General features: G+C 45.1%; 1 protein-coding gene across 1 annotated transcript in view; it reads right to left on the reverse strand.

Moving 5' to 3' along the window:
- Positions 1–1758: 1758 nt before the first annotated feature.
- Positions 1759–24828, reverse strand: part of LOC110071042 (cytochrome P450 2H2-like) — a 28388-nt gene continuing 5318 nt past the window's right edge. Inside the window, exons 3-9 of the mRNA XM_072986975.2 lie at positions 24582–24731; positions 20399–20559; positions 19603–19779; positions 16733–16874; positions 15352–15539; positions 9541–9682; positions 1759–8722 (exon numbers count right to left, since the gene is read on the reverse strand). Of these exons, the coding sequence (XP_072843076.2) occupies positions 8541–8722; positions 9541–9682; positions 15352–15539; positions 16733–16874; positions 19603–19779; positions 20399–20559; positions 24582–24731 (1142 nt within the window). The 3' untranslated portion in view covers positions 1759–8540. The remainder of the gene's footprint in view (positions 8723–9540; positions 9683–15351; positions 15540–16732; positions 16875–19602; positions 19780–20398; positions 20560–24581; positions 24732–24828) is intronic.

Here is a 24828-nt window from a genome sequence, read left to right on the forward strand (position 1 = left end):
TTTTCAAAATATATTTTACATGATAAAATATCATTTCATTTTCCTCCTTCCATTTCTCAAGACTGCATGGCAAACAGCTAAGGCAGGGAAATATTTAATAAAAAGCGGCTTTATGCTCAAACATAGTCTGCTTTATGTATTATACTTAGCTACTTACTTGAATAATCTTAAAAATGAAAGCTTGTGAAAGCCAGTTTGAACAGTCCTCTGAAGATGCTGGTCACAGAGACAAATGCAGCATGCATGCTTGAATTAACATGCTCTGTGTGCCCTTTCCTCCTCTTCCTCTCAGTCCCTCCGGCCCCCACCCCCACCCCCAGCCTGAAGGTCTGGATAGTTCAGATTTCCCTTTGATATGTTGATCTGCTCTGCTTTAACCCTGGCCTGGTGGTAAATCTTACTAGTGTTAAAAAGCTGATAGCTGTCTTCCTGTTTTTGAGTGAGCGATCAATGTGTGCCATTTGTCTCCACAAATTGTCAGAGCAACAGCCTTAGTTACGTTTAACTTGGGAAAAAAAACATAGCCCCCCTCCCCCCCGCTCCTCGCTGGTCACCTGGCCTTTAGGAAACGGTTCGGCGAACTATTATCAGATTTAGGAAACGGTTCGATGGAACCGGTGCGAACCTGCTGAATCCCACCTCTGCTCTGCTCCCCTTGTGGCACATTGGCAGCCTTCTGCTTAGCCGTCCTGCAAATTCAGCATCCCGGGAGGGAACTGCAAAGGGTGGTTGCAAGAGAGGGAAGCCGTTTCTCTTCCTTCCTTCCTTCCGATGCTGATTGTATGTTTCTACAAAACTTTCTTGTCTCCTTTCTTCATGTCATGGATGATTTGATATCCCTGTTTTGTCATGGTCAAAAGTAGAAGACACTCAAGAAAAACCCTCAGAGCGCTACAGAACTTTATAACACCTCTGAGTTGTTTGAACTCTCTGGATAGCTCAGTGGTTTAGGTATCTGACTGCAGAATAAAGGCTGGGCATTCAATTCCCCTGCTGGGCCTTCCTCTAAGTAAAGCCACCTTGTGTGGCCTGGGCAAGCTGCATAGTCCCAGGATGCCTCCAGAAGAAGGGAAGGAAAAGCCTGAAAAGGGTCGCCATAAGCCAGGATTAATTTCATGACACATGGTTATTAATTAGTAGTTGGAGTCTGTCGTGGTCTATAGCACCTGAACATTTATCCCTGATAGGGTTGAATACCAGTGTGAACCAGACAATCATGGCCATCATATCAAAATTCTAATGTGTTATCTGCCTGGTTCTTGAGAAAAGTAGCTGTAATGATCTGTGGTTTTTATGGTTGTTAGATGGGTTTTGTAGTCATAAGATTGTCAGAATAGCATCCATATTGAGTTTAGGTTTGTGTCTGTAGCAGGCATTTTACTGCTGTTTCAAAGAAGCTTCGTTCTCTAAACTCATCTAGTTGCTAAGGAGAGCTACATTCCTGGTAGTCATAATAAAACTTTAGCTCTGCTAGACTCCCATGGGAAAAATAGGCGGGACAAGACACCAGAGGGGTGTTCCTCCTGAGGCATTCTGGGGAGAAGAAGAAGGTGTGAAAGTTGAAAAATGGCGTTTGACTGAGAAAGACATAGCCATGCTGTTTTTCTCCAAATTGATTATAACATCTGAATGATGCCTCTTTGCCAACTTGGACTTTTGGATTACAACTGAATTCTACCTTTCCTTGTGGACTATGGATTATGGACTCACAGGAACGTAAGAATGACTACGCCTATACATTAATCTATCTTAGTATGCTTTTCTTATTTTATTTTTCTAGCTGGAGGTTGCGAGGTGGTTTAACTGACTTGGCATGGAAATGTAACTAACTGATTTGCTTTGCTATAATCTGAATTTTATTTAGATCTATATTTCTTAATAAAGCAGTAATGATTTGGAATTGCATGCATTGGTTTCTTGAACAGACTAGCCTAGCTAATTGGCCACATAATTGAATATTTCGCTTCCATATAGAGCCCAGATTTGCCTGAGTGTTAACTCATGGATTGTCTGTGTTTCTTGCTTTTTCTTAACAAAGGGGATGGACTTGAGGAAGGAGGGTTAGTTCAGGGCCTGACTAAGAAAGTGGGCTCATCTTAGCTCAAAAGGACTGGCTAACCTCTGAAATCTCTCCATCTCTGGCACCCCTGAATCTCCTTGGAGGGGGGGGTGAGTCCATACAGGACTCACTTCAGAGGATAAGAATAAACCATGATTTCCACTCATTGTGAAGTAAACAGAGAAAAATGAGTTCTGGCAGCATTATATTATCTATATCTTCAAGTTTTAATTACTTTAAAAATCCAGAAACTACTGAACACATGAAGACCTTTTAGAAGTCAAGGACATATGATCCAAAATATTTTTACAGCTGTGAACAACAGCAGTAGGCATTACGTAGGCATCCTTCAGTTTCAAGAGAATATGGTACTGTAGTAGCTTCTGTAGGCATCCTTCAGTCTCGAGAGACTATGGTATCGTGCTCTGTATGGAGGTCTTGGAACAGTGTCTTGTGTGGCTGAGAAGGCCAATTCGAGAGTGACAATCCCTTCCACACTGGAGACAAATACAATCTGTCCCCTGTCCAGCTCCCTGGTTTTGCTTGTTTTGGGACTGCCTCTTTGCCTTGGTCTGCTGTACAAGTGTCTCTTCAAATTGGGAGAGGCCATAATGCACCGCCTGCCTCCAGGCTGAATGCTCAGATGTCAAGGTTTCCCATCTGTTGAGGTCCATTCCTAAGGCCTTCAGATCCCGCTTGCAGATGTCCTTGTAACGCAGCTGTGGTCTCCCTCGGGGGCGGCTTCCCTGCGCTAATTCTCCATACAGGAGATCTTTTGGAATCCGACCATCAGCCATTCTCATGACGTGCCCAAGCCAATGTAGACGGCGCTGTTTCAATATTGTATACATGCTGAAAATTCCAGCTCGTTCTAGGACTACTCTATTTGGAACTTTGTCCTGCCAGGTGATACCAAAAATGCGTCGGAGACAACGCATATGGAAGGTGTTCCGCTTCCTCTCCTGCCGTGCACAAAGGGTCCAGGACTCGCTGCAGTATAGGAGTGTGCTCAGGACACAGGCTCTATAGACCTGGATTTTGGTGTATGCTGTCAACTTTTTATTAAGCCATACTCTTTTTGTGAGTCTTGATAACATGGTAACTGCTTTGCCAATGCGTTTATCCAGCTCGACATCTAGGGAGAGAGTGTCAGAGATTGTTGAGCCAAGGTACACAAATTCATGAACAACCTCCAGTTCTTGCATGGAGATAGTAATAGAGGGAGGTGAGTCCACGCCCTGGCACATGACTTGTGTTTTCTTTTCTTTCTTTTTTTCCCCCTTTTTTATATATTTATTTAGGAACAGGGATAAAGGGTACAAAAAGAAAGAGGGGATAGAGAAGGGAAAATGGTTTTGGGGGATAGGAGAGCATAAAGTATAACATCATCCAATCAATTCATATTACTAATACATATCAACTTTTTGCTTTTTCACAGTTTGATTACCCTCCTGCTTTTATCTTATCATTTAATTTTAATTTTATTCTATGTTATTCCAACATTGTCTGGTAGCTGCTGCCATTTATACAATACATCCCATCGTTTGTTTTCTTTTTGAATTGAACAGTCTTTCAGCCCATCTGACAGAATATCCATTTTTTTCACTTCCCATATTTTCACCATAAGATTGTCTGGTTTCAGTATCTCTGCCTCCTTAAGATTTTTGTCATAATGCTTTTTAATTTTAGAAGCTGCATGGGTCACTGGATAACTCTCTACTGCATTCATATTACCTGGTGTCATATCTAATACAGACGATTCTAAAGTTTGTACAACTTCATTTAAGTTTTGTTTGGCATCTACTGTCCCCTCTTTCGTCCCTTTCATCAAATCTTCTATTTTGCTAAGACCTGCATTCACTCGCTGGAACCCTGTTAATATTAGCCTTTGTATATTAATCTGCCATTCCTTTTCTATTTCTTGCACCACTATTCCAGAACTTTGGGATTGAACAGACCAAGTCTCAATTTGTTCTTTTGAATTTTTGGGGTCCATCTCAGGCTTTGGGGTTTGTATAAATACCACAATAATCACCCCCTAGAAATCCTTCCACAGTTTCCACAATTTTATCAACAATTCAAACCCCTTATCATAATCCTCCCCTTAGATCTCCCTCCAATCTTTATCCAAATATTGTAATATAAAAATCAACTTTTAGCTCAGCAAATACAATATCAAATAGAACCGTGACGCAGTTATTTCTTCTTCTCCTGGGTTCAGCAAGCTTCTGTTATTAGACACACGTGGTCTGCAGTCCGACAAACAAAACAACAATCATAAAGTCTCAAACTGTCCAGTAGATTGTCCTTGGAGCTCGTCTTGTGATCTTCATTAACCCCTTAATGCTCCTTAGTCCAGTTGGCCACGTCAGCTCCTTCTCCCAAAAACCACCAGATTCTATTATTTATAGTTCACAAAGTCCAGAGAAGGCAAAGAGTAACGTATCCCAGCCACACTACATCCACCGAAGTCTCTTAAATCCAGTCAGACGGTGTTGCTGTCTGGGATTCTTTTCCAGAAACATAAGATTTATTTTTCCATCTCAGACTCTCGGCTTTAGAATCAGCCTGGTGTTTTAAGAGTTCACTTGGAGAAGCTTAGTTTCGCTTTTGAGTCAGACTGATAAGATAAACCCGCCGCTGCATTTATTCTTTCAGCCAAATATTTTCATTCTTATTTCAGCTTAATGAGGCTGTTTCATAAATCAGAGGCTTCGGCTTACTTACTTGTTTTATATTATTAGTTTATATTGATTGCTCTCCTCTCCCCCGGTAAAGGGTTCCTCGCGGCTCAGTGCCAAAAAATGGCGCCCGCTCCAGTCCGTGCACGGTGATTTCTTCAGAAGAAAAAAGTCCGGGTCTGCCTCCCTTTCTTCTCCTTCTGCTGCTCACCATCTGCTTCAGAGAGACTTCTTCTAGACTCTCCTTTGATCCCCATTTCAAAAGGGGGATCCTGGACCGGAAGGTTCCAGTTTTTTCCAGAGAGCTCCTCTCTGGAGTTGCTGGCAGCACCGCAACAAAGCCCCGCCTCGACTTGTGTTTTCTTCAGGCTGATAGTTAATCCAAAGTCTTGGCAGGCCTTGCTAAAATGATTTATGAGTTGTTGGAGGTCTTTAGCAGAGTGGGCAACAATGGCTGCATCATCAGCAAAGAGGAAGTCCCACATGCATTTCAGTTGGCTTTGGTCTTCGCTCTCAATCTAGTGAGATTAAAGAGCTTTCCATCTGATCTAGTCCGGAGATAGACACCTTCTGTTGCAGTTCCAAAGGCCTGCTTCAGCATGACAGCAAAGAAGATCCCAAACTGGGCCGGCGCAAGGACACAGCCTTGTTTTACTCCGCTTCGGATGTCAAAGGGATCTGATGTTGAGCCATCAAAAACTACAGTGCCCTTTATTTCCTCATGAAGGACCTGATGATATTAAGGAGTTGAGGTGGACATCCAATCTTGGGAAGTATTTTAAAAAGTCCATCCCTGCTAACCAACTCAAAGGCCTTTGTGAGATCTATGAAGGCCACAAAGAGTGGCTGTTGTTGTTCCCTGCATTTCTCCTGCAACTGTCTGAGGGAAAATACCATGTCGGTGGTGGATCTATTAGCTCGAAAAGCACACGGTGATTCTGGATAGACTCTGTCTGCAAGCACCTGAAGTCTCTTCAGCACAACACGGGCCAGCAGCTTCCCTACAACACTGAGAAGAGAGATACCACGGTAGTTATTGCAGTCGCCCCTGTCGCCTTTGTTCTTATACAATGTGACGATGTTTGCGTCCTTCATGTCCTGTGGTACTCCACCTTCTCTCCAGCAAAGACAAAAGACTTCATACAGCTCAGTGGTGATGATCTCTTTACAGCACTTCAAAACTTCAACGGGGATGTTGACCTTTCCAGGTGCCTTGCCAGAGGCAAGGGGATCCAAGGCCGCCTTTATTTCTGCTAAAGTTGGTTCACTGTCCAGCTCTTCCAAGAGAGGCAGGCACTCAATGCTATTTAGTGCCTCTTCCGTTACTACATTCTTTTTAGAATATAGCTCAGAGTAGTGTTGCACCCAGCGTTCCATCTGCTGTGCTCGGTCCTGGATGATCACGCCTGTAGTAGACTTCAAGGGAGCAGATTTCCTCTGTATTGGACCTAAAGCCTGCTTGATACCGTCATACATTCCCTTGATGTTACCTGTGTCCGCTGCTATCTGTATTTGAGAGCAAAGCTGAAGCCAATAATCATTGGAACATCTCCTGGCAGTCTGTTGGGCTTGGCTACGAGCAGCTCGAAGAGCCTGCAAGTTGTACTCACTAGGACAGGCTTTGTATGCTGCTAGAGCTCTCCTCTTATCCTCGATGGCTGGAATCAGCTTCTCCGAATGGGCTTCAAACCAGTCAGCTGTCTTTTTCGTCTTCTTGCCAAATGTGGCCAAGGCAGTGTTATAAACAGCATTCTTGAAGTGTTCCCATCGTTCAGGTGCATTCGCATCAGCCGGGCCTGGAAGGGTTTCCTGAAGTGCTTGGGCAAATTCCTCCACTTTTCTTTGATTGCGAATCTTGTTGATATTTATACGTGGTCTTCCTTCCTTTTTAGTGTGATACAATCTCTTTGTTCGCAGTTTTATTCTGCTACACACCAGGGAATGATCAGTATCACAATCAGCACTCTGGTAACTGCGTGTGATCGTAATACTAGATAGGCTAGAACGTCTAGTGAGGATCAAATCGAGCTGATGCCAATGCTTCGATCTTGGATGTCTCCAGGAAACTTTGTGTTGAGGCTTTGTATTAAAGAACGTGTTGGTGACACAAAGACCATAATAACAGCAAAACTCCAGCAAGCGTTGGCCATTTTCATTCATCTTCCCAATGCCAAAACAGCCTAGACAGGTGGGCCAAGAGTTGTGATCAGCACCAACTCTAGCGTTAAAGTCTCCGAGAATGAACAGCGGCTCTCTCTCAGGGACTTTTTTGATAGTAGCTGCCAAATCGTCATAGAATTTTTCTTTGACTTCTGTTGTGGATGACAGTGTTGGTGCATATGCACTGATGAGGGTGACCAGTCCCGCTGATGAGTGGAGCTGCAGAGACAGGATTCTTTCACTCCTCACAGTAGGTGGAACAATGGATCTCAGCAGAGTATTTCTGACCGCAAAGCCAACACCATATTCCCTGGTCTCGTTCAATGGTTTTCCCTGCCAGAAGAATGAGAAGTTTTTTTTCTTTGGCAGATCCCATTTCTGGCAATCTCGTCTCTTGCAGGGCAACAATGTCCATCCGCAGTCTACTCAGTTCAATGTCGATAACAGCTGTCTTGCACACGTCGTCTATTTCCTGCAGGTTGTCAGAAAAGCCAGGGGTCATTGTCCGAACATTCCAGGTGCCAAACTTTAGGGCAGATGTTTTCTTCCGATTGTTGCATGGTGCAGGGTTATTGATCTGCTTTTCAGGTCTCCCACCATCAGAAGTAGCCCCTGGCATCATGCTCTATGCCAATCGAGCAAAACGTATAACCAGTAACTGCTAGTTCCTGTGTTATTTCGACACTGTATGCAAAGCTGGAGTGTCCTCTCCAGAGCACGAAGCTTGGGTAGAATAATATGGAGGATAGGCTGTTACCCAAGCAGCAAATCCCCCCTCTCCACGTCACAGAAATAGTCCAATGGAGAGGCAAGAGCCAATACAACTGGTTCCAGCGACGTCGCAGGAGTTGGCAGAACAACACGAACTGTCTACGGGACTCCGGCTCCGGATTTTGCCTCGAGGTTATCTCCTGAAGCCTTTTCCATGAGTGGATATAGCCACAAGGCAGTGGAGGTTTGAAATCAGAGTTTTCCTTCTCCTAGATGGGCTGCCTTAGATGGCTGATGAGTCCCACCTACCCGGCCTGCTCCCTAATAGTGCGGAAGTATGATCCTACTCCTGAAACATTCCTGCCCCCAGGTGTATGAAATACTATTTGGCTATCCTATTTAGCAGATTAGAGTAAAAAAAAAAAGGCGCATGAAATCTTCATTCTATTTTTTTTTTACTGTAGTAGATAAAGCAGGTAAAGCAGTAGATACCAAAACTTAAAATGCATAAAGTCTGAACTTAAGTTATAAGTCAAAATGTATAAGTCAGACAAATATATATCAATTATATGTTTTTAGCTAGGAAGGTTACAGACATGAAATTCAATCTTATCTCAGTCCAAAAATACAAAAGCTTATAGCAGTAAAAAAAGAACATCTGGGGGTGAACAAGAAAGAAGGAACAAAATTGAAATATTGGTTGTTTGAGGAAAAACAAATTCGAGCAGGCTGCTGCATGATCTGAAGTCCAGGCACTCCTTCTAGGAAAACAGATTCTCTGACTCTAAGCAAAGGGCTCTAAGGGGTTTGCAAATGTACAGTTTTGCTGCCCAGACAAGGTAGGCTGGAAAATATAGACAGACTCAGTCCCAAGGTCTGAACTGGTCAACCGCCAGATGGTATCTGATGGGCCAGAGTCCTCCTTCTCCTCAGCGAGGGAGAACGCAGAGCTGATAAGGCCGAGGGAAGGTGACAGCGCCACTCAGGAGAGGGGAGATGTCGATGTCCTTGGGATCCTTGAGGGGTTTCAGTTTGAAGTGCTGCAGGATGGTGGTCAAGAATAGGAACAGCTCCATGCGGGCGAGGCCCTCCCCTGCGCAGATCCGTTTACCTGCAAGGGAAACCAAGGCGGGAAGGGAAGCACGAGGATGGTCTTCCTCAACAGCTGGGGGGAAACTTCATGACAAGGTCAAGGGGCTCAAATGCAGGAAATGTGGCCCTCCAGGAACACCTCCTGGGAACATTATCTGCAGCCTCATTTCTGGTCGTTGTGGTGGGGAAGGGCAAGGCAGGGCAGGAGAGGTGAAACCCAGACTGTGGGCTTGCTTTCCTTCCTTCTTGCCCAACGAGGAGCTAAATTTCAGGCTGATGTGACTTGGCAAAACCCTCAGGCCTGATACAAGCCTGACCTCTTGGCAAGAGGGAGGAAAACAGCCACTCTTTCTTCTTAATTTGCATGATCTCATGCCCGTTTCCCTTTCAGAAGCACGCACATTCCTAGCAAGCCTAGCAGAAAGGGCTGATACTTGAAAAATATGCAAGCACCCAATCCACTGCTTTGAGAATTTAAAGGGTGAAGAAATTAAGAAGAAGGTGCTTCTTTCCTTCTCTTTGGAATGAGAGGCCTCACCTCAAAGCAAGAGGGGGAGATGGAGCAGAGAGAGAGAGAGAGAGACCAGAAGGAATGGCTTAAACAAGAAGGTTTAAACACTCTCTCTGATTCTCAACATCCTTAGAAGTCAACATTAGGAAGCAGTCCCCCCCCCTCATTTTACGTAACTGTTTGTCCTCACTGTTAAGGATAAGTCAGGAAGAGTTTGACGTTGACCCCCTCCCTGCCCCAGTGGTGGGAGACGAAGAAGCCCCCAAAGAGCCAGTCAGGAGCACCGTTGGCTGGGAGACTGGCCATTGAGGGAAGAACCCTTTTACCTGCCGAGAAGGGCATGAAGTAGTCACTCTTGCGGAAGGTGCCATCTTTCTTCAAGAAATGCTGTGGGTCAAATTCTGTGGGGTTTGGAAACTCTTTGCTGTCATACAGCACAGAGGTCAGGACAGGGAAGATGATGGTGCCCTGAGGAGAGACAAAAGAAGCAGGTTATGCCGTTTGCTGTCCGTGTTTGAGCAGAGATGCTTCTGATGTCACTTGTGCTTCTCCTCCCTTCACCTGACCAGGAGCCAGGTTTCTAAGCCCCCTTCTTAGCCTGTTTCCCTTTCCTTCTCGTTCCTCTTGGCTTTTCTGTCCATATCCAATGTTTTCAACAAAGGTGGACCTCTTAAAATCAGTGAAATTGAGCTCAGTCAGAACTTATCAGTTTCTCATCTGGTGCAAGTAATCTAACCTCCCAGGGCCAATGGTGGCATTCAAGCCTTTATGTTCCTTTGGACGAGTGCACGCACATTGGCCTGAGTCCTGATTCGTTGTCGTTCTATCAGGCAGTGGCCCTTCCCATCCCTCTCCCTGCCCTTATCGGTTGGGCCCCACATTTTTTGGTTAGGTCTGATTTTGTTTTCAGTCTCTGAAAAGACTCAGTTCACAGACCAAACACATCAGTCAGTAAATGTTATATTGATATCCGGCTATCCCACCCTTTGATTCAGCTATCTGAGATTCGAAAAGGTTTGTTATCATAAAACGCAACCATGCTTGGACCTATCTAAAAACGTTTTGGCTCATGTTATGTGTATAGGATTCCACACTGAAACCCAAGTGTGCCCCTGCCTCTTTACGATTCCCAAACCAAGCCAGTGGAAGGTAGGAAAAATGTTCAGGTTTCCATTTCCCTTCCAAATTTCCACTTGGATTTGAAGTGGAGCTCAACTCCAATCACGCCATTGGCTCCGAAGCAAATCAGAGATGCCCTGCGTGAACCCGAACAGAGAAGAACCCAAACTGTTCTGCTGGAGGTGACGGTGGAGCCTGATTTGGGGCTCAAGCACACCTACCGAAGGAACTCCCGTGATACCGATCTGGCCATTTTTAAAGATCTTTTCAAAATTTTCAAGTCACATGATGCATGCTCAATTCATTTGCCTTGGATATTCATTTATTTCCCTCATACCAGGAGGGTTAAATTGTGCTGATGAGGAATCACTTCATTCTTTAGCATTTCAGCTTGTGTGAATGTTGCTGTAAATTTATTTCCTTTACGAAAGGGGTCTGATGTTTTTGGTGCTCTGGCCAACTCCATGGCCACTAGACTTGTACACTACACTTAAAAATAATTAAAGGGCTATCAGTGAATCGCTACTCGTAGCCACTGCAACTATTGAAAAAAACATGACTACATTGCTCAGAAGAAGACAGCTTGGAGGAGAGAGACTTCTCTGTTCTCTTCTGGGTGGAAGAGGGCTCCACAGAGAGACATTTGCTGCTCTCAACTGTAAAGAAAGGGGAGTAGCATGGAGGTCTCCTCTTTCTCTCTTTTTTTAAACACTGCTCTTCAAGGCCCTCTGCTAGTCTTTAGAAACCCGCTTCCTCCTTCTGACACTGTGCAAAAGTGGGGGGGGGGACACCAAAAATCTAGAGGGTCACCTATGCAGGCAAATAAGGAAAAGGGGATGAGCGAGAAAGGTGAGTTAAGCCAGGAGTGGGCAGCCTCCTTCATGGATTGCTGCCTTGTCGTGGCGAAGGGGCTTGAGTAACTCAGAGAAGCTATGGGCTATGCCGTGCAGGGACACCCAAGACGGACAGGACATAGTGGAGAGTTCCGACTAAACGCAATCCACCTGGAGTAGGAAATGGCAAGCCACTCCAGTATCTTTGCCAAGAACGCCCCATGATCAGAAACAAAAGGCTAAAAGATATGACGCTGGAAGATGGGCCCCTCAGGTCGGAAGGCGTCCAAAATGCTACTGAGGAAGAGTGGAGGACAAGTACAAGTAGCTCCAGAGCTAATGAAGTGGTTGGGCCAAAGCCGAAAGGACGCTCAGCTGTGGACGTGCCTGGAAGTGAAAGGAAAATCCAATGCTGCAAAGAAGAATACTGCATAGGAACCTGGAATGTAAGATCTATGAACGTTGGGAAGCTGGAGGTGGTCAAACAGGAGATGGCAAGAATAAACATCGACATCCTGGGCATCAGTGAACTAAAATGGACAGGAATGGGCGAATTCAGCTCAGATGATTATCATATCTACTATTGTGGGCAAGAATCCCGTAGAAGGAATGGAGTAGCCCTCATAGTCAACAAAAGAGTGGGAAAAGCTGTAATGGGATACAATCTCAAAAATGATAGAATGATGTCAATACGAATCCAAGGCAGACCATTCAACATCACAATAATCCAAGTTTATGCACCAACCAGCATTGCTGAGGAGACTGAAATTGAACAATTCTATGAAGATTTACAACACCTTCTAGAACTGACACCAAAGAAAGATGTTCTTCTCATTCTAGGGGACTGGAATGCTAAAGTAGGGAGCCAAGAGATAAAAGGAACAACAGGGAAGTTTGGCCTTGGAGTTCAGAATGAAGCAGGACAAAGGCTAATAGAGTTTTGTCAAGAGAATAAGCTGGTCATCAGAAACACTCTTTTCCAACAACACAAGAGGCGACTCTATACATGGAAATCACCAGATGGGCAATATCGAAATCAGATTGATTATATTCTCTGCAGCCAAAGATGGAGAAGCTCTATACAGTCAGCAAAAACAAGACCTGGAGCTGACTGCGGTTCTGATCATCAGCTTCTCATAGCAAAATTCAAGCTTAGACTGAAGAGATTAGGAAAAACCACTGGGCCACTCAGGTATAATCTAAACCAAATCCCTTATGAATACACAGTGGAAGTAAAGAACAGATTTAAGGAACTAGATTTGGTGGACAGAGTGCCTGAAGAACTTTGGATAGAGGCTCGTAACATTGTCCAGGAGGCAGCAACGAAAACCTTCCCAAAGAAAAGGAAATGCAAGAAAGCAAAGTGGCTGTCCAACGAGGCCTTAGAAATAGCAGAGAGGAGAAGGGAAGCAAAATGCAAGGGAGATAGGGAAAGTTACAGAAACTTGAATGCAGACTTCCAAAGAATAGCAAGGAGAGACAAGAGGGCCTTCTTAAATGAACAATGCAAAGAAATAGAGGAAGATAACAGAAAAGGAAAGACCAGAGATCTGTTCAGGAAAATTGGACATATTAGAGGAACATTTTGCACAAAGATGAACATGATAAAAGACAAAAATGGGAAGGACCTAACAGAAGCAGAAGACGTCAAGACGAGGTGGCAAGAATACACAGAGGAATTATATCAGAAAGATTTGGATATCCCGGACAACCCAGACAATGTAGTTGCTGACCTTGAGCCAGACATCCTGGAGAGCGAAGTCAAGTGGGCCTTAGAAAGCCTGGCTAACAACAAGGCCAGTGGAGGTGATGGCATTCCAGTTGAACTATTTAAAATCTTGAAAGATGATGCTGTTAAGGTGCTACATTCAATATGCCAGCAAGTTTGGAAAACTCAACAGTGGCCAGAGGATTGGAAAAGATCAGTCTACATCCCAATCCCAAAGAAAGGCAGTGCCAAAGAATGCTCCAACTACCGTACAATTGCACTCATTTCACACGCTAGCAAGGTTATGCTCAAAGTCCTACAAGGTAGGCTTCAGCAGTATGTGGACCGAGAACTCCCAGAAGTACAAGCTGGATTCCGAAGAGGCAGAGGAACTCGAGACCAAATTGCTAACTTGCGCTGGATTATGGAGAAAGCCAGAGAGTTCCAGAAAAATATCTACTTCTGCTTCATTGACTATGCGAAAGCCTTTGACTGTGTGGACCACAGCAAACTATGGCAAGTTCTTAAAGAAATGGGAGTGCCTGACCACTTTATCTGTCTCCTGAGAAACCTATATGTGGGACAGGAAGCAACAGTTAGAACTGGTCATGGAACAACTGAGTGGTTCAAAATTGGGAAAGGAGTACGGCAAGGCTGTATATTGTCCCCCAGCTTATTTAACTTATATGCAGAATACATCATGCGGAAGGCTGGACTGGAAGAAACCCAAGCCGGAATTAAGATTGCCGGAAGAAATATCAACAACCTCCGATATGCAGATGATACCACTCTGATGGCAGAAAGTGAGGAGGAATTAAAGAACCTTGTAATGAGAGTGAAAGAGGAGAGTGCAAAAAACGGTCTGAAACTCAACATCAAAAAAACTAAGATCATGGCCACTGGTCCCATCACCTCCTGGGAAATAGAAGGGGAAGATATGGAGGCAGTGTCAAATTTTATCTTCCTGGGCTCCATGATCACTGCAGATGGAGACAGCAGCCCTGAAATTAAAAGGCGCCTTCTTCTTGGGAGGAAAGCGATGACAAATCTTGACAGCATCTTGAAAAGCAGAGACATCACCTTGCCAACAAAAGTCCGAATATTCAAAGCTATGGTTTTTCCTGTCGTGATGTATGGAAGTGAGAGCTGGACCATAAAGAAAGCAGACCGCCGAAGAATTGATGCCTTTGAATTGTGGTGCTGGAGGAGGCTCTTGAGAATCCTCTGGACTGCAAGGAGAACAAACCTATCAGTTCTAAAGGAAATCAACCCTGAATGCTCACTTGAAGGACAGATCCTGAAGCTGAGGCTCCAGTACTTTGGCCATCTCATGAGAAGAAAAGAGTCCTTGGAAAAAACCTTGATGTTAGGAAGGTGTGATGGCAAGAGGAGAAGGGGACGACCGAGGATGAGATGGCTGGACAGTGTCTGCGAAGCAACCAACATGAACCTGACACAACTCCGGGAGGCAGTAGAAGACAGGAGGGCCTGGCGTGCTCTGGTCCATGGGGTCACGAAGAGTCGGACACGACTAAACGACTAAACACGGGCAGCCTGTAGCCTCCAAGGAGAGGCACCCTTGCACTATTTGCATTCAAAAGGAAGGAAGGAAGGCAGGATTAGAAGGAAGGAAAGAAAGAAAGAAAGAAAGAAAGAAAGAAACAAAGGAAGGAAGGAAGGAAGGAAGGAAGGAAGGAAGGAAGGATTGGAAGGAAGGATTGGAAGGAAGGGAGGGAAGGAGGAAGAACAGAAGGAAGGAAGGAAAAAAGAAAGGATTGGAAGGAAGGAAAGAAGGAAGGGAGGAATGGAGGAAGGAAGGAAGGAAGGAAGCAAGAAAAGAAAAGAAAGATGTTTCTTCCTCAGCAAAGGTCCTTCGTGCCATTTGAGGGAATTTCCCCCAATTGTGTGGGGACCCCCAGACCCCCTTGGTTCCCCATTTGGAAGGACAGAAAAGAGAGAGATAAAAACATTTAAAGATACTATCTATCTATCTATCTATCTATCTATCTATCTATCTATCTATCTATCTATCTATCTATCTATCTATCTATCTATCTATCTATCTATCTATCTATCTATCTATCTGTCTGTCTGTCTGTCTGTCTGTCTGTCTGTCTGTCTGTCTATTTATTTATTTATTTATTTATTTATTTATTTATTTATTTATTTATTTATTTATTTATTTATTGCATTTATATGCCGCCCATCTAGACATAGTCTACTCTATAAATAAATAAATAAATAAATAAATAAATAAATAAATAAATAAATAAATAAATAAATAAATAAATAAATAAATGCACCCCAACTTTTACAGCCCCATCCCTCTCTCTTCAGCACCCCCGCCTCAGCAGCACAGCCCTTGGGCTTGTGCCAACTCTGAGATAAGGCCCTCCTCAGCCCAGCCGAGATCCATGTATCCCTGGGCTGCATCCATCCCCTTAGCAGTACAAAAGCAGTAGAAGCAGAGCCGGTACCTTTGGGATGACGTATTGTCTGAAGGGGGTGTCTTTGGCCACTGAGTGGGGGACACTCAGTGGGACAAGAGAGATGAACCTCTGGATTTCGTGGATGACGGCATCTGTGTAAGGCATCTGCCCGCGGTCAGCTACGCACGGCGCCCTGGCTCGGCCGACCACGCGGTCAATCTCTTCATGCACTTTCTCTGGAAAGGGATGGGAAAGGCTCAGCACCAGTGCCCCAACATGACACTGAAGCCCTGGAATCTGGCCAGGAGGGTTGACCTGGTGGCCGATTGCCCTACAGGCTGGATGATGGATTGGGTGGCTTGGCCTCCTCTTTGTGACTTTTTTCTTCTTCTGATGAGTCTCCATTCTCCAGCTCTATTCCCTGATCACCCCGAGATGCAGGCCATTATTTCTTCATGGCCCAACAATATATTTCAGATGACAGGTGTTCTTCAGAGGAGTTGGGTGCCTGCTTTTATTGTAGGCAGAAATACCATATATACTCGAGTATAAGCTGACCCAGATATAAGCCGAGGCACCCAATTTTGCCACAAAAACTGGGAAAACTTATTGACTCGAGTATAAGCCGAGGGTGGAAAAAGCAGCAGCTACTGGTAAAGTAGGGAAGAAAGGGGGTTAATGGTATTTCCTGGGCTTTTAAAGAAGGATGCCCTCACTGTGACCTCTGTTCAGAGTGGTCCTTGAAATGTGTAGGGACAGGCTGCTGCCTGGAAAAAAGTTTTCATCTACAGCTCCTACATTTAGACCTAGACTGCTATTATCCTCCCAGCACGGTGTCTGCGTGCAGAGTCTGAAAAATGCAGTGTACTTGACCTGGGTCATTGGAACACCCGCAGAGGCTGCAGGGACCCGTAGATGAGGGGGGATTCCAGAGAACACCCACACCGCAGGGGAGAACATGTCATTTTGACACTGACTCGAATATCACCCGAGGGGGTGCTTTTTCAGCAAAAAACATAGTGCTAAAAACTAGGCTTATGTTCGAGTGTATATGGTAAAAATATACACTGTGCTTTTGAATCCTAGAAGCAGAGCTCTATTCTGGATGAGTATCTCTGAATATTTAGCTTCCCTGAAGAAAGCCTTTTGCCTGAAACACAACAGCTTCCTAGTTCCCACCTCTTTTTCTGGTGGTGGTTCTGGTGGATTCTTCCCGGTTTGGCTTTCGTTTTTACTGTGATTCTTTACCTACTGTCACCCAAGCTAACTTCCATGATCGCCCAAAATCCAGTGGTAGAATTTGGCCTTTAGTCACCCTGGCAGGAATTCCATGGGGCTGTGATGAGACATGGAGAACCTGAAAAGGGAGACCACCAAGGGGAGGGAATGTAGTTGAGATTCCAGCAGGTAGTTGAAGGGTCTGTTTTACCTTCTACTTCCGGGTATTTCTGGAGAATCAAGAGCCCATATCTGAGAGTGGTGCTGGTTGTTTCTGTTCCGGCTACAAATAAATCAAGTACGGAGGTCACCAGGTTTTCAGGGGTGAACTCTGACGCGCCGTTCTTTTTTTCCTGAAGAAACATGAGGCATAATCAGTGCCACCAACTTAACTCAACTTGATAAAAAAATTTATATTTTTTTTTTTACTTATATACCGCCCCATAGTGCTACAAGCACTCTCCAGGCGGTTTACAATTTCATTATACAGGCTACATGTTGCCCCCCCAGCAAGCTGGGTACTCATTTTACCGCCCTCGGAAAGATGGAAGGCTGAGTCAACCTTGAGCCGGCTACCTGGGATTTGAACCCCAGGCCGTGAGCACAGTTTTAGCTGCAGTACAGCGTTTTAACCACTGCGCCACGAGGCTCATTATATATATGAAACCATCTAACAAATAGGAGAGACAGCTGAATCACCACCAGATTCTCCTCCCCCATTAGCCAGGGTGAGGGCTAAGCTTCGGCAAAGACTCATGACACGAAGGGCAGAAGATCGCATGAATGCTTCCAATAGGAACAACAGGTCAACCAGCCCTGGGTTTTAGCAGGATGAAGTGTTTATATGACTGCTGCTGTAAAATTTGTACCCAGAGGCTTGGAAGTTTGTGGAAGCAACAAGTCAAATACTTTGGCTTGCATCCACATTCCTGCTTATCCTGGACCTTGTTCTCTGGACCCCTGGGTTTGGACTCTGACTGCTGACTACGGTTTGTGTTTTGGCTTTGGCATTTTGGTATCTGCTTTTCATCTTCTGGACTTCAGATATTGGACTAGTTTATTGGACAGTTGTCTGTTGAAACCCCCTGGGAACGTGACAGCCTCACGAAAGCAGAAGACATCAAGAAGAGGTGGCAATAATACACAGAGGAATTATAACAGAAAGATCTGGAAGTCCCAGACAACCCTGAAAGTGTGGTTGCTGACCTTGAGCCAGACATCCTGGAGAGTGAAGTCAAGTGGGCCTTAGAAAGCTTGTCTAACAACAAGGCCAGTGGAGGTGATGGCATTCCAGTTGAACTATTTAAAATCTTGAAAGATAATGCCGTTAAGGTGCTACATTCAATATGCCAGCAAGTTTGGAAAACGCAACAGTGGCCAGAGGATTGGAAAAGATCAGTCTACATCCCAATCCCAAAGAAAGGCAGTGCCAAAGAATGCTCCAACTACCGTACAATTGCACTCATTTCACGCGCTAGCAAGGTTATGCTCAAAATCCTACAAGGTAGGCTTCAACAGTATGTGGACCGAGAACTCCCAGAGGTACAAACTGGATTCCGAAGAGGCAGAGGAACTAGAGACCAAATTGCTAAAATGTGCCTGATTATGGAGAAAGCCAGAGAGTTCCACAAAAATATCTACTTCTGCTTCATTGACTATGCAAAAGCCTTTGACTGTGTGGACCACAACAAACTATGGCAAGTCCTTAAAGAAATGGGAGTGCCTGACCACTTTATCTGTCTCCTGAGAAACCTATATGTGGGACAGGAAGCAACAGTTAGAACTGGTCATGGAACAAGTGATTGGTTCAAAATTGGGAAAAGAGTACGACAAGGCTGTGTAGTGTCCTCCTGCTTATTTAACTTGCAAAATACATCATGTGAAAGGCTGGACTGGAGGAATCCCAAGATGGAATCAAGATTGCCGGAAGAAATATCAACAACCTCCGATATGCAGATGATACCACTCTGATGGCAGAAAGTGAGGAGGGATTAAGGAACCTTGTAATGAAGGTGAAAGAGGAGAGTGCAAAAAACGGTCTGAAGCTCAACATCAAAAAAACTAAGATCATGGCCACTGGTCCCATCACCTCCTGTGAAATAGAAGGGGAAGACATGGAGGTAGTGACAAATATTATTTCTTGGGCTCCATGATCACTGAAGATGGAGACAGCAGCCACGAGAGAGGTTGAACTGGAGGAATCCCAAACTGGAATTAAGATTGCCGGAAGAAATATCAACAACCTCCGATATGCAGATGATACCACTCTGATAACAGAAAATGAGGAGGAATTAAAGAACATCTTAATGAGGGTGAAAGAGGATAGCGCAAAAATGGTGTGAAACTGAACATCAAAAAAACTAAGATCATGGCTGCTGGTCCCATCACCATCTGGCAAACAACTGATTGGTTCAAAATTGGGAAAGGAGTATGACACGGCTGTATATTCTCACCATCATTCCAATTTCCGTTCCTGTTTCCCAAGAGACTCCCCACCCACTGATACACCACAGCATGTACTCTCCTGCTTCCTCCTCATGTTGTGAGTGCGCACAAGAGTAAACATATGTGCTCCTGACTGAAAATGGCATCTGGGGCTACACTCAGATTCAGGTGAGAGGAAGCAGACAAATACTGGCCATCTATGAACTGGAATGGATGTCTCCTTTTCTTTCTCCCAGGAACTCCAGGGGAGTAGAGATGTGTGCCAGGCTGGCAAATGGGGTTGGCTGGTTCTCAAGGCACCAGCTGATACCTCGGGAAGCTTCTCCAGGCCTCTAGAAGGTCAGGGCAAGCCATGCCGGTGGAGGAGGTGGCAGCGGAGTTTCTGTATGTGAGGTGTGTTTAGCCCACCAGTCCCTGGCATTTCCCTCCCTGGTGCCAAGGCTGCTCGGCTGCATTCCGAGTGTTTGGTGGTGCCACCGAGGCTGCAGGGCCAGCCTCCCACCCTGGGCACTCGGTCCACTGACGACCAGTCCTCTTAGCTTCCCCCTCCCCAGACCAAGGAGCTCCCCTCCAACGCGTGAGCCCACGACCGAGATTCTCACTCCCTTGGACCATGGGCTATGCCTTTAAACTTACCTGCTCCATTCTAATAAGGAAGCAGTCGATAAAATCCCGGGTGGCACTCGGATCCAGAGTCTCCTTGTGCTGTTTCACCGCTTGGGAAACGAACTCTTTTAATGTTTCAAAGTTTTTGATTATTCTCTGGTGAGGCCCAGGAATGAGGTCCATGAAAGACGGGAAGAGATTGGCCATCTGAAAGGCAAGGCAGAAGAGAAACGTCCCGGTCATTGGTGTCAACCATCCCTTTTCCCCTTCAGGGTGCTTGTGGGCAAAGAGAGCACCTGCTTCAGCTCAGTGAGAAACTGACTGGAACATCCCAAGGCCAAACAAGGTCCAGTGGCTTTGTGGCCATTTCAGTGGCCCCCGTAAGCGTGGCTATGACTTTTCTAGGTCTCATGGAAGGGACAGGGGAGGAAGATCCAGAAAGTCTCCTTTGGGCAGCGGGAAAGCACACAGATCTACGCAATATACCTTGAACTCAAAAACCTGGTGGTGAAAACCCAAATCCTGCACGACAGGGAACTTGCCAGCCTCTTCCCGCATGCCTGGCCTTTCTGAGGGGCCTGGCAGGTGGAGATGTAGGATCGCAACAGAAGACCCCTGGCCTCCGACAGAAGACCCTCCCATCTTCCTCTCTGCCGTTCTTCTCATGATGTCCAGGTGGACTGTCAACCCTTTGGGGGCAGGAGCCCCTCCCCTCCCCATCACTCAGGACCACCTGTGTGTGGGCCCACAGGGGAGCCATCTAGGCGTAAGGCCAATAAAAGGTCACACGGCAGCACCTCATGGACCAAGTGGATGAGGGTCTTACCAGTCCCCAAGGAGAGCTTGCAGTCTTGAAGTTGTCATTGAACATGTCCAGGAGGGCTAGAAACCTCTCGTCGTCGTAATCAAAGTGGGCACCAAAGACAATGGAGCAGATGATGTTGGACGTGGCACAGCTAAGCAGGAAGGTGGGGTCGAAGGGCTTCCCTGGAAGAACAAAAAGACTCCACTAGCCTCCTCGCCCAGCCAGCCAGAAACCACAGACGGCTCCTTCCTGGAAACGGTGAAGCAACTGGCACAATCTTAACACACAATGCCATGCACACAAGGGCAGCTGTGTAAGCGATGCTTGCTTTTTCCATGCTGACCTGTGCCAAGGTGTGTGACTGAGGTTGTAACTGACTGCCCAGCCCAAGGACACCCCTGCGCACAAGAGGCTGCGCACGCTGCTTGCATGCTTTCCAGTTTATGCCCCAAAATCGATTCTGGTCACACACTTTGAACTATTCTGACAATTTGAATCAGTTACAGACTGAATTAATGTTAATGCTTTTTTTATTAAACATTTTATTAGTTTTCAATCTATCTACATTGTTCTGTGCTTGTCAAACATTGTGTTACATGTTTTGCTTACCATTATTTGTTTTTTACATCTCAGCATCTTCCCGGTTGTCCCCCCCAAATTCCAGACATCATTCAAACATTCAGTCCATTCATGTACAGATTTTAGTATGTAATATGACTACTATCATAATATTACTCTCACATTGTATAATCTTCTCAAGATCTTCTAATCACATTATTATTGAAAGTGGTTCCTGATCCATGACCCAGCTTTATATCTAATTCAGTTTACCTAAAATAAAAAAACCACTACATTACCTCTTTACTCTGATTAGGGCTCCCTTATTTCAATTTAATTTCCTTTTTAATATACAAAATATATCCTTTAACGATTCCCGATGTTAAATATATACATATTTTCAGTATTAAGGGGTCCTTCATTGTTTTCCCCTTTTCCATCTTTCTAGGTAATTCCCTCTCTGATTTCTCTTTTTACATTTAGTATTTCTGTGTCTCTAAACATTCTGTCATCTTTCATATCCTCTGAAACCATTTTATACATCTGATTTATGTCCACTAACTCCTTATGTACTTGGTCTATCTTCAATGGATCTTCCAGGCTTTTCCTCTGATGCAAGACAGACGTTTCTCTCAGAGTAATTTCATCTAGCTCCTGTTTTGATTGGCATACATCATCTGGAACACTCTGAATTCCTTCTTCGTTGTTCCCTGTTGCTTGTGGGCTATAATTCTTCTGATATTGATTAGGTAGTTTTGTCTCCTGATAATGGGATCTCACTATTTCTAGTATTGTTTGAAGGGTAGACTTTATTTCATACCAAAATTGTCCTTGCTGTGCCATTCTGCTCCAGCTGTCCAAGTGTCCAGGGCAAGGTTCAAGGTCCCCAAATATTTGTATCTGCGGCCTGATGGCCTAATTCCACAGGTTTACGAGTATCCAAGGTACAGTTTTTTTTAATCGTCCACTTTAGGGTTAATTTTCCAGCCAGGCACAGAAAAAAAAAGTCAAAAAGAAGTAAACAGATTCTGAGGCTTTAAGCAACAGCAGTGTGTTCAAGGTCACCCCTCCTGGGCTCCGTGCCAAAGGACTTCAAATAGTCAAAACAAGGTCCAGATTTATCAAGTATAGCTTACAGGAAATTTTCAATCTTTATAACGCCAAGCTGTAATATTCTTGAAGTATATTTTAAATGTATTGAATGAATATGTTCCATAATCTTTAAGCTATCCCTCTCACCAGATTTTTTGCCGCTTTGTAGTTACTGGGATAGATAGCGTTTTTTTTTTCCATATATAGAAATCTCCAGGGGTACATAAGCAATTAGTTGTAAAAATATATCTCACCCGATGGTAAACAACTATGCCAAAAAGCTGATTCTTGCCTTTTTTAGCCGGCTGCCGACGACTTGCAAGTGAGCCTAAGCTGCTTGTTTCTGCCTGTTGGTTGATTAGGGAGTTTCCTGGATCAAACGGGGGTGGCCGCCGGCCCCCCGTGATCAACAGGTTTCCCCCCAGTACACCACCCCTCCAGGGTGGTTCCGACACCCTGCGATGTCTCAAAACAGGTCAGAATGCAGCCTAGGAGACAGAGCTCTGTCCTCCTGCTGCTGTCTTGTCACGAGGTCAAGCCGGAAGTCTAATGTTAATACTTTTGTTGTTGTTGTTGTTGTTGCTGCTGCTGCTGCTGTTGTCATCATTTTTAACAATTCCATTGCGGGACTTATTTGTACTTGCTTTTGTTATCCCTTGCAATGACCATAAGCCCCATCAAGTGCTCCTGAATAAAAGTAAGCTGGGATGGAAAAAAAACCCACCGCCTGCCGGAGGTCAATAGCGGAATGGCCTGCCTTTGTACGGGCCCACAGCAATGACAGGCAGAACTTTTCAGCTGCTCCAAACCGAGGCAGCAAAGCCGGCAGGGATGGGGCCACTGTGGGGCGCTACCCATGAAAAGCTCAATAGGCCCAGGGTCGGCACCCGGACATGACGAGGACGCATCCCTGTCAACTGTGTACGCCCCCCTCATGCCTTGTGGGTAGCGGTGGAGTCCCCCAAGGTTCAGGGAAGGAAAACCACGACTGATGACTGACAGTCCTCCCTCCCTCCCTCCCTCCCTCCCTCCCTCCCTCCCTCCCTCCCTTCCTTCCTTCCTTCCTTCCTTCCTTCCTTCCTTCCTTCCTTCCTTCCTTCCTTCCTTCCTTCCTTCCTTCCTTCCTTCCTTCCTTCCTTCCTTCAACTTCTATACTGCCCATCTGGCTCCAAGGCCACTCTGGGCTCTTTAAAATGCATAAGAAAACAGCAGGGCAGAAAAAAAGGGTGAAAAAATGTATACATGATGAGATTGTGCGCATGTTCTAACAATTGTCAAAAAACAAAACAACAACAACCAAAAACAGGCCTGGGGACAAACGCTTAGGTGCAGCTTCCAGAGATGTGCATCAAGAACGCTTTGATACAACAAAACAGAACAGACCACAAACACCTTGTATGGAGAAACCGAGATGTCACACAGTCGGGAAGAGAATGCTTAGAAAAAGAACTTGGAGAAGGTCTATTTAACCATGAATGTGACCCAGAAGAATGTGACAGTCCGTTGAACAGGAAAGAAAACCATCCCAAAGTCAAGGGCAGAAATTCCTGAGAAATATCAGGCAACCTACCAGAAGCAACAGAGAAAAAGGGATTTATGCAGAAAGCCAGAACAATGTTCTGCAGAAACCTTGCAAAAACTGATGGTGTCTCCCCAATCCATAGACCTTGTCTCCCTAAAATAAATGCTAGCAAGCATTCCCTGGAAAAGACACTGATGTTGGGAAAGTGTGAAGGCAAGAGAAGGAGAAGGGGATGGCAGTGGACCAGATGGCTGGACAGTGTCATCGAAGCTACCAACATGAATTTGACCCAACTCCGGGAGGCACTGGAAGACAGGAGGGCCTGGAGTGCTCTGATCAATGGAGTCATAGTCGGACATGACTAAACGACTAAACAATAACAATAAAGCAAACATGCATATAGCATAATTTCAAACCTAACTTCTTTTGTGAGCAATTCTCTGTATATTATAGTAATAATATTCATTCAATTCCCTTACCAGTTTACTCCTTGGCATCCAGCATTCTCTGAATTGTTGCACACTCCACTACGGTCATAGAATACATCACTGAAGAAACCGAGATTGACTGGTAATAAACCTTCATGGCAACTAAGGGCTTGGCTAGATCACTGAGTTAGAGCTGGCTGATGCTGTGTGAAGAGGGTCCCTTAGAGTCGCTTAGATCCCACAAGCAGAGATTTCATTTCCGAAAACCACGCTGCACATCAAGAGACTTTGCTTAGCACAATTAAGAGCTTCTTTCCTTTCTAAAGGTAAAGATTTGTCAAGATCAATGGGTGGGTGGCCGGCTGGCTGGCCCTTTGGAGATTCCATTGAACATAAATGAAAAATGTCTACTTGGCTTTCATTCGGAGGGGAAGGGAGATATAGCTCTCCATTTCTTTTTCATGGTTGCTGACTGACACAGCGCATCAATGATGCTTCGACAGGACTTTAAAGAACCCTTCAAAGCAGCACTGATCTCCTAGGTTTTAGGCAGGCCCCTTCTCTAGAAAATGACTGAGGGGAGGGGTTAGTGGTCCTGACCTACCTTTCGTGTCCTGGAACTTTTCCAGGAGATACTGGGCTTCCTCCTGGATCCTCTCCTCGATGCTCTTCTTCCCCATCCCAAAGTTGCGGAGGGTGGTGAGGGCAAAGCGCCGGAGCACCTTCCATCTTTCCCCATTGCTGGAGATAATCCCTGGAACCAGGGAGAAAGACCACACTAAGCATGCAGATCTGGATGTCGGAAACCCATTTCCTATATTATTTCCCAACATGGTTACTCCTTTTATCTT

This window comes from Pogona vitticeps, chromosome 1 (genome assembly GCF_051106095.1).
Source record: "Pogona vitticeps strain Pit_001003342236 chromosome 1, PviZW2.1, whole genome shotgun sequence".
Taxonomy (NCBI): Eukaryota; Metazoa; Chordata; class Lepidosauria; order Squamata; family Agamidae; genus Pogona; species Pogona vitticeps.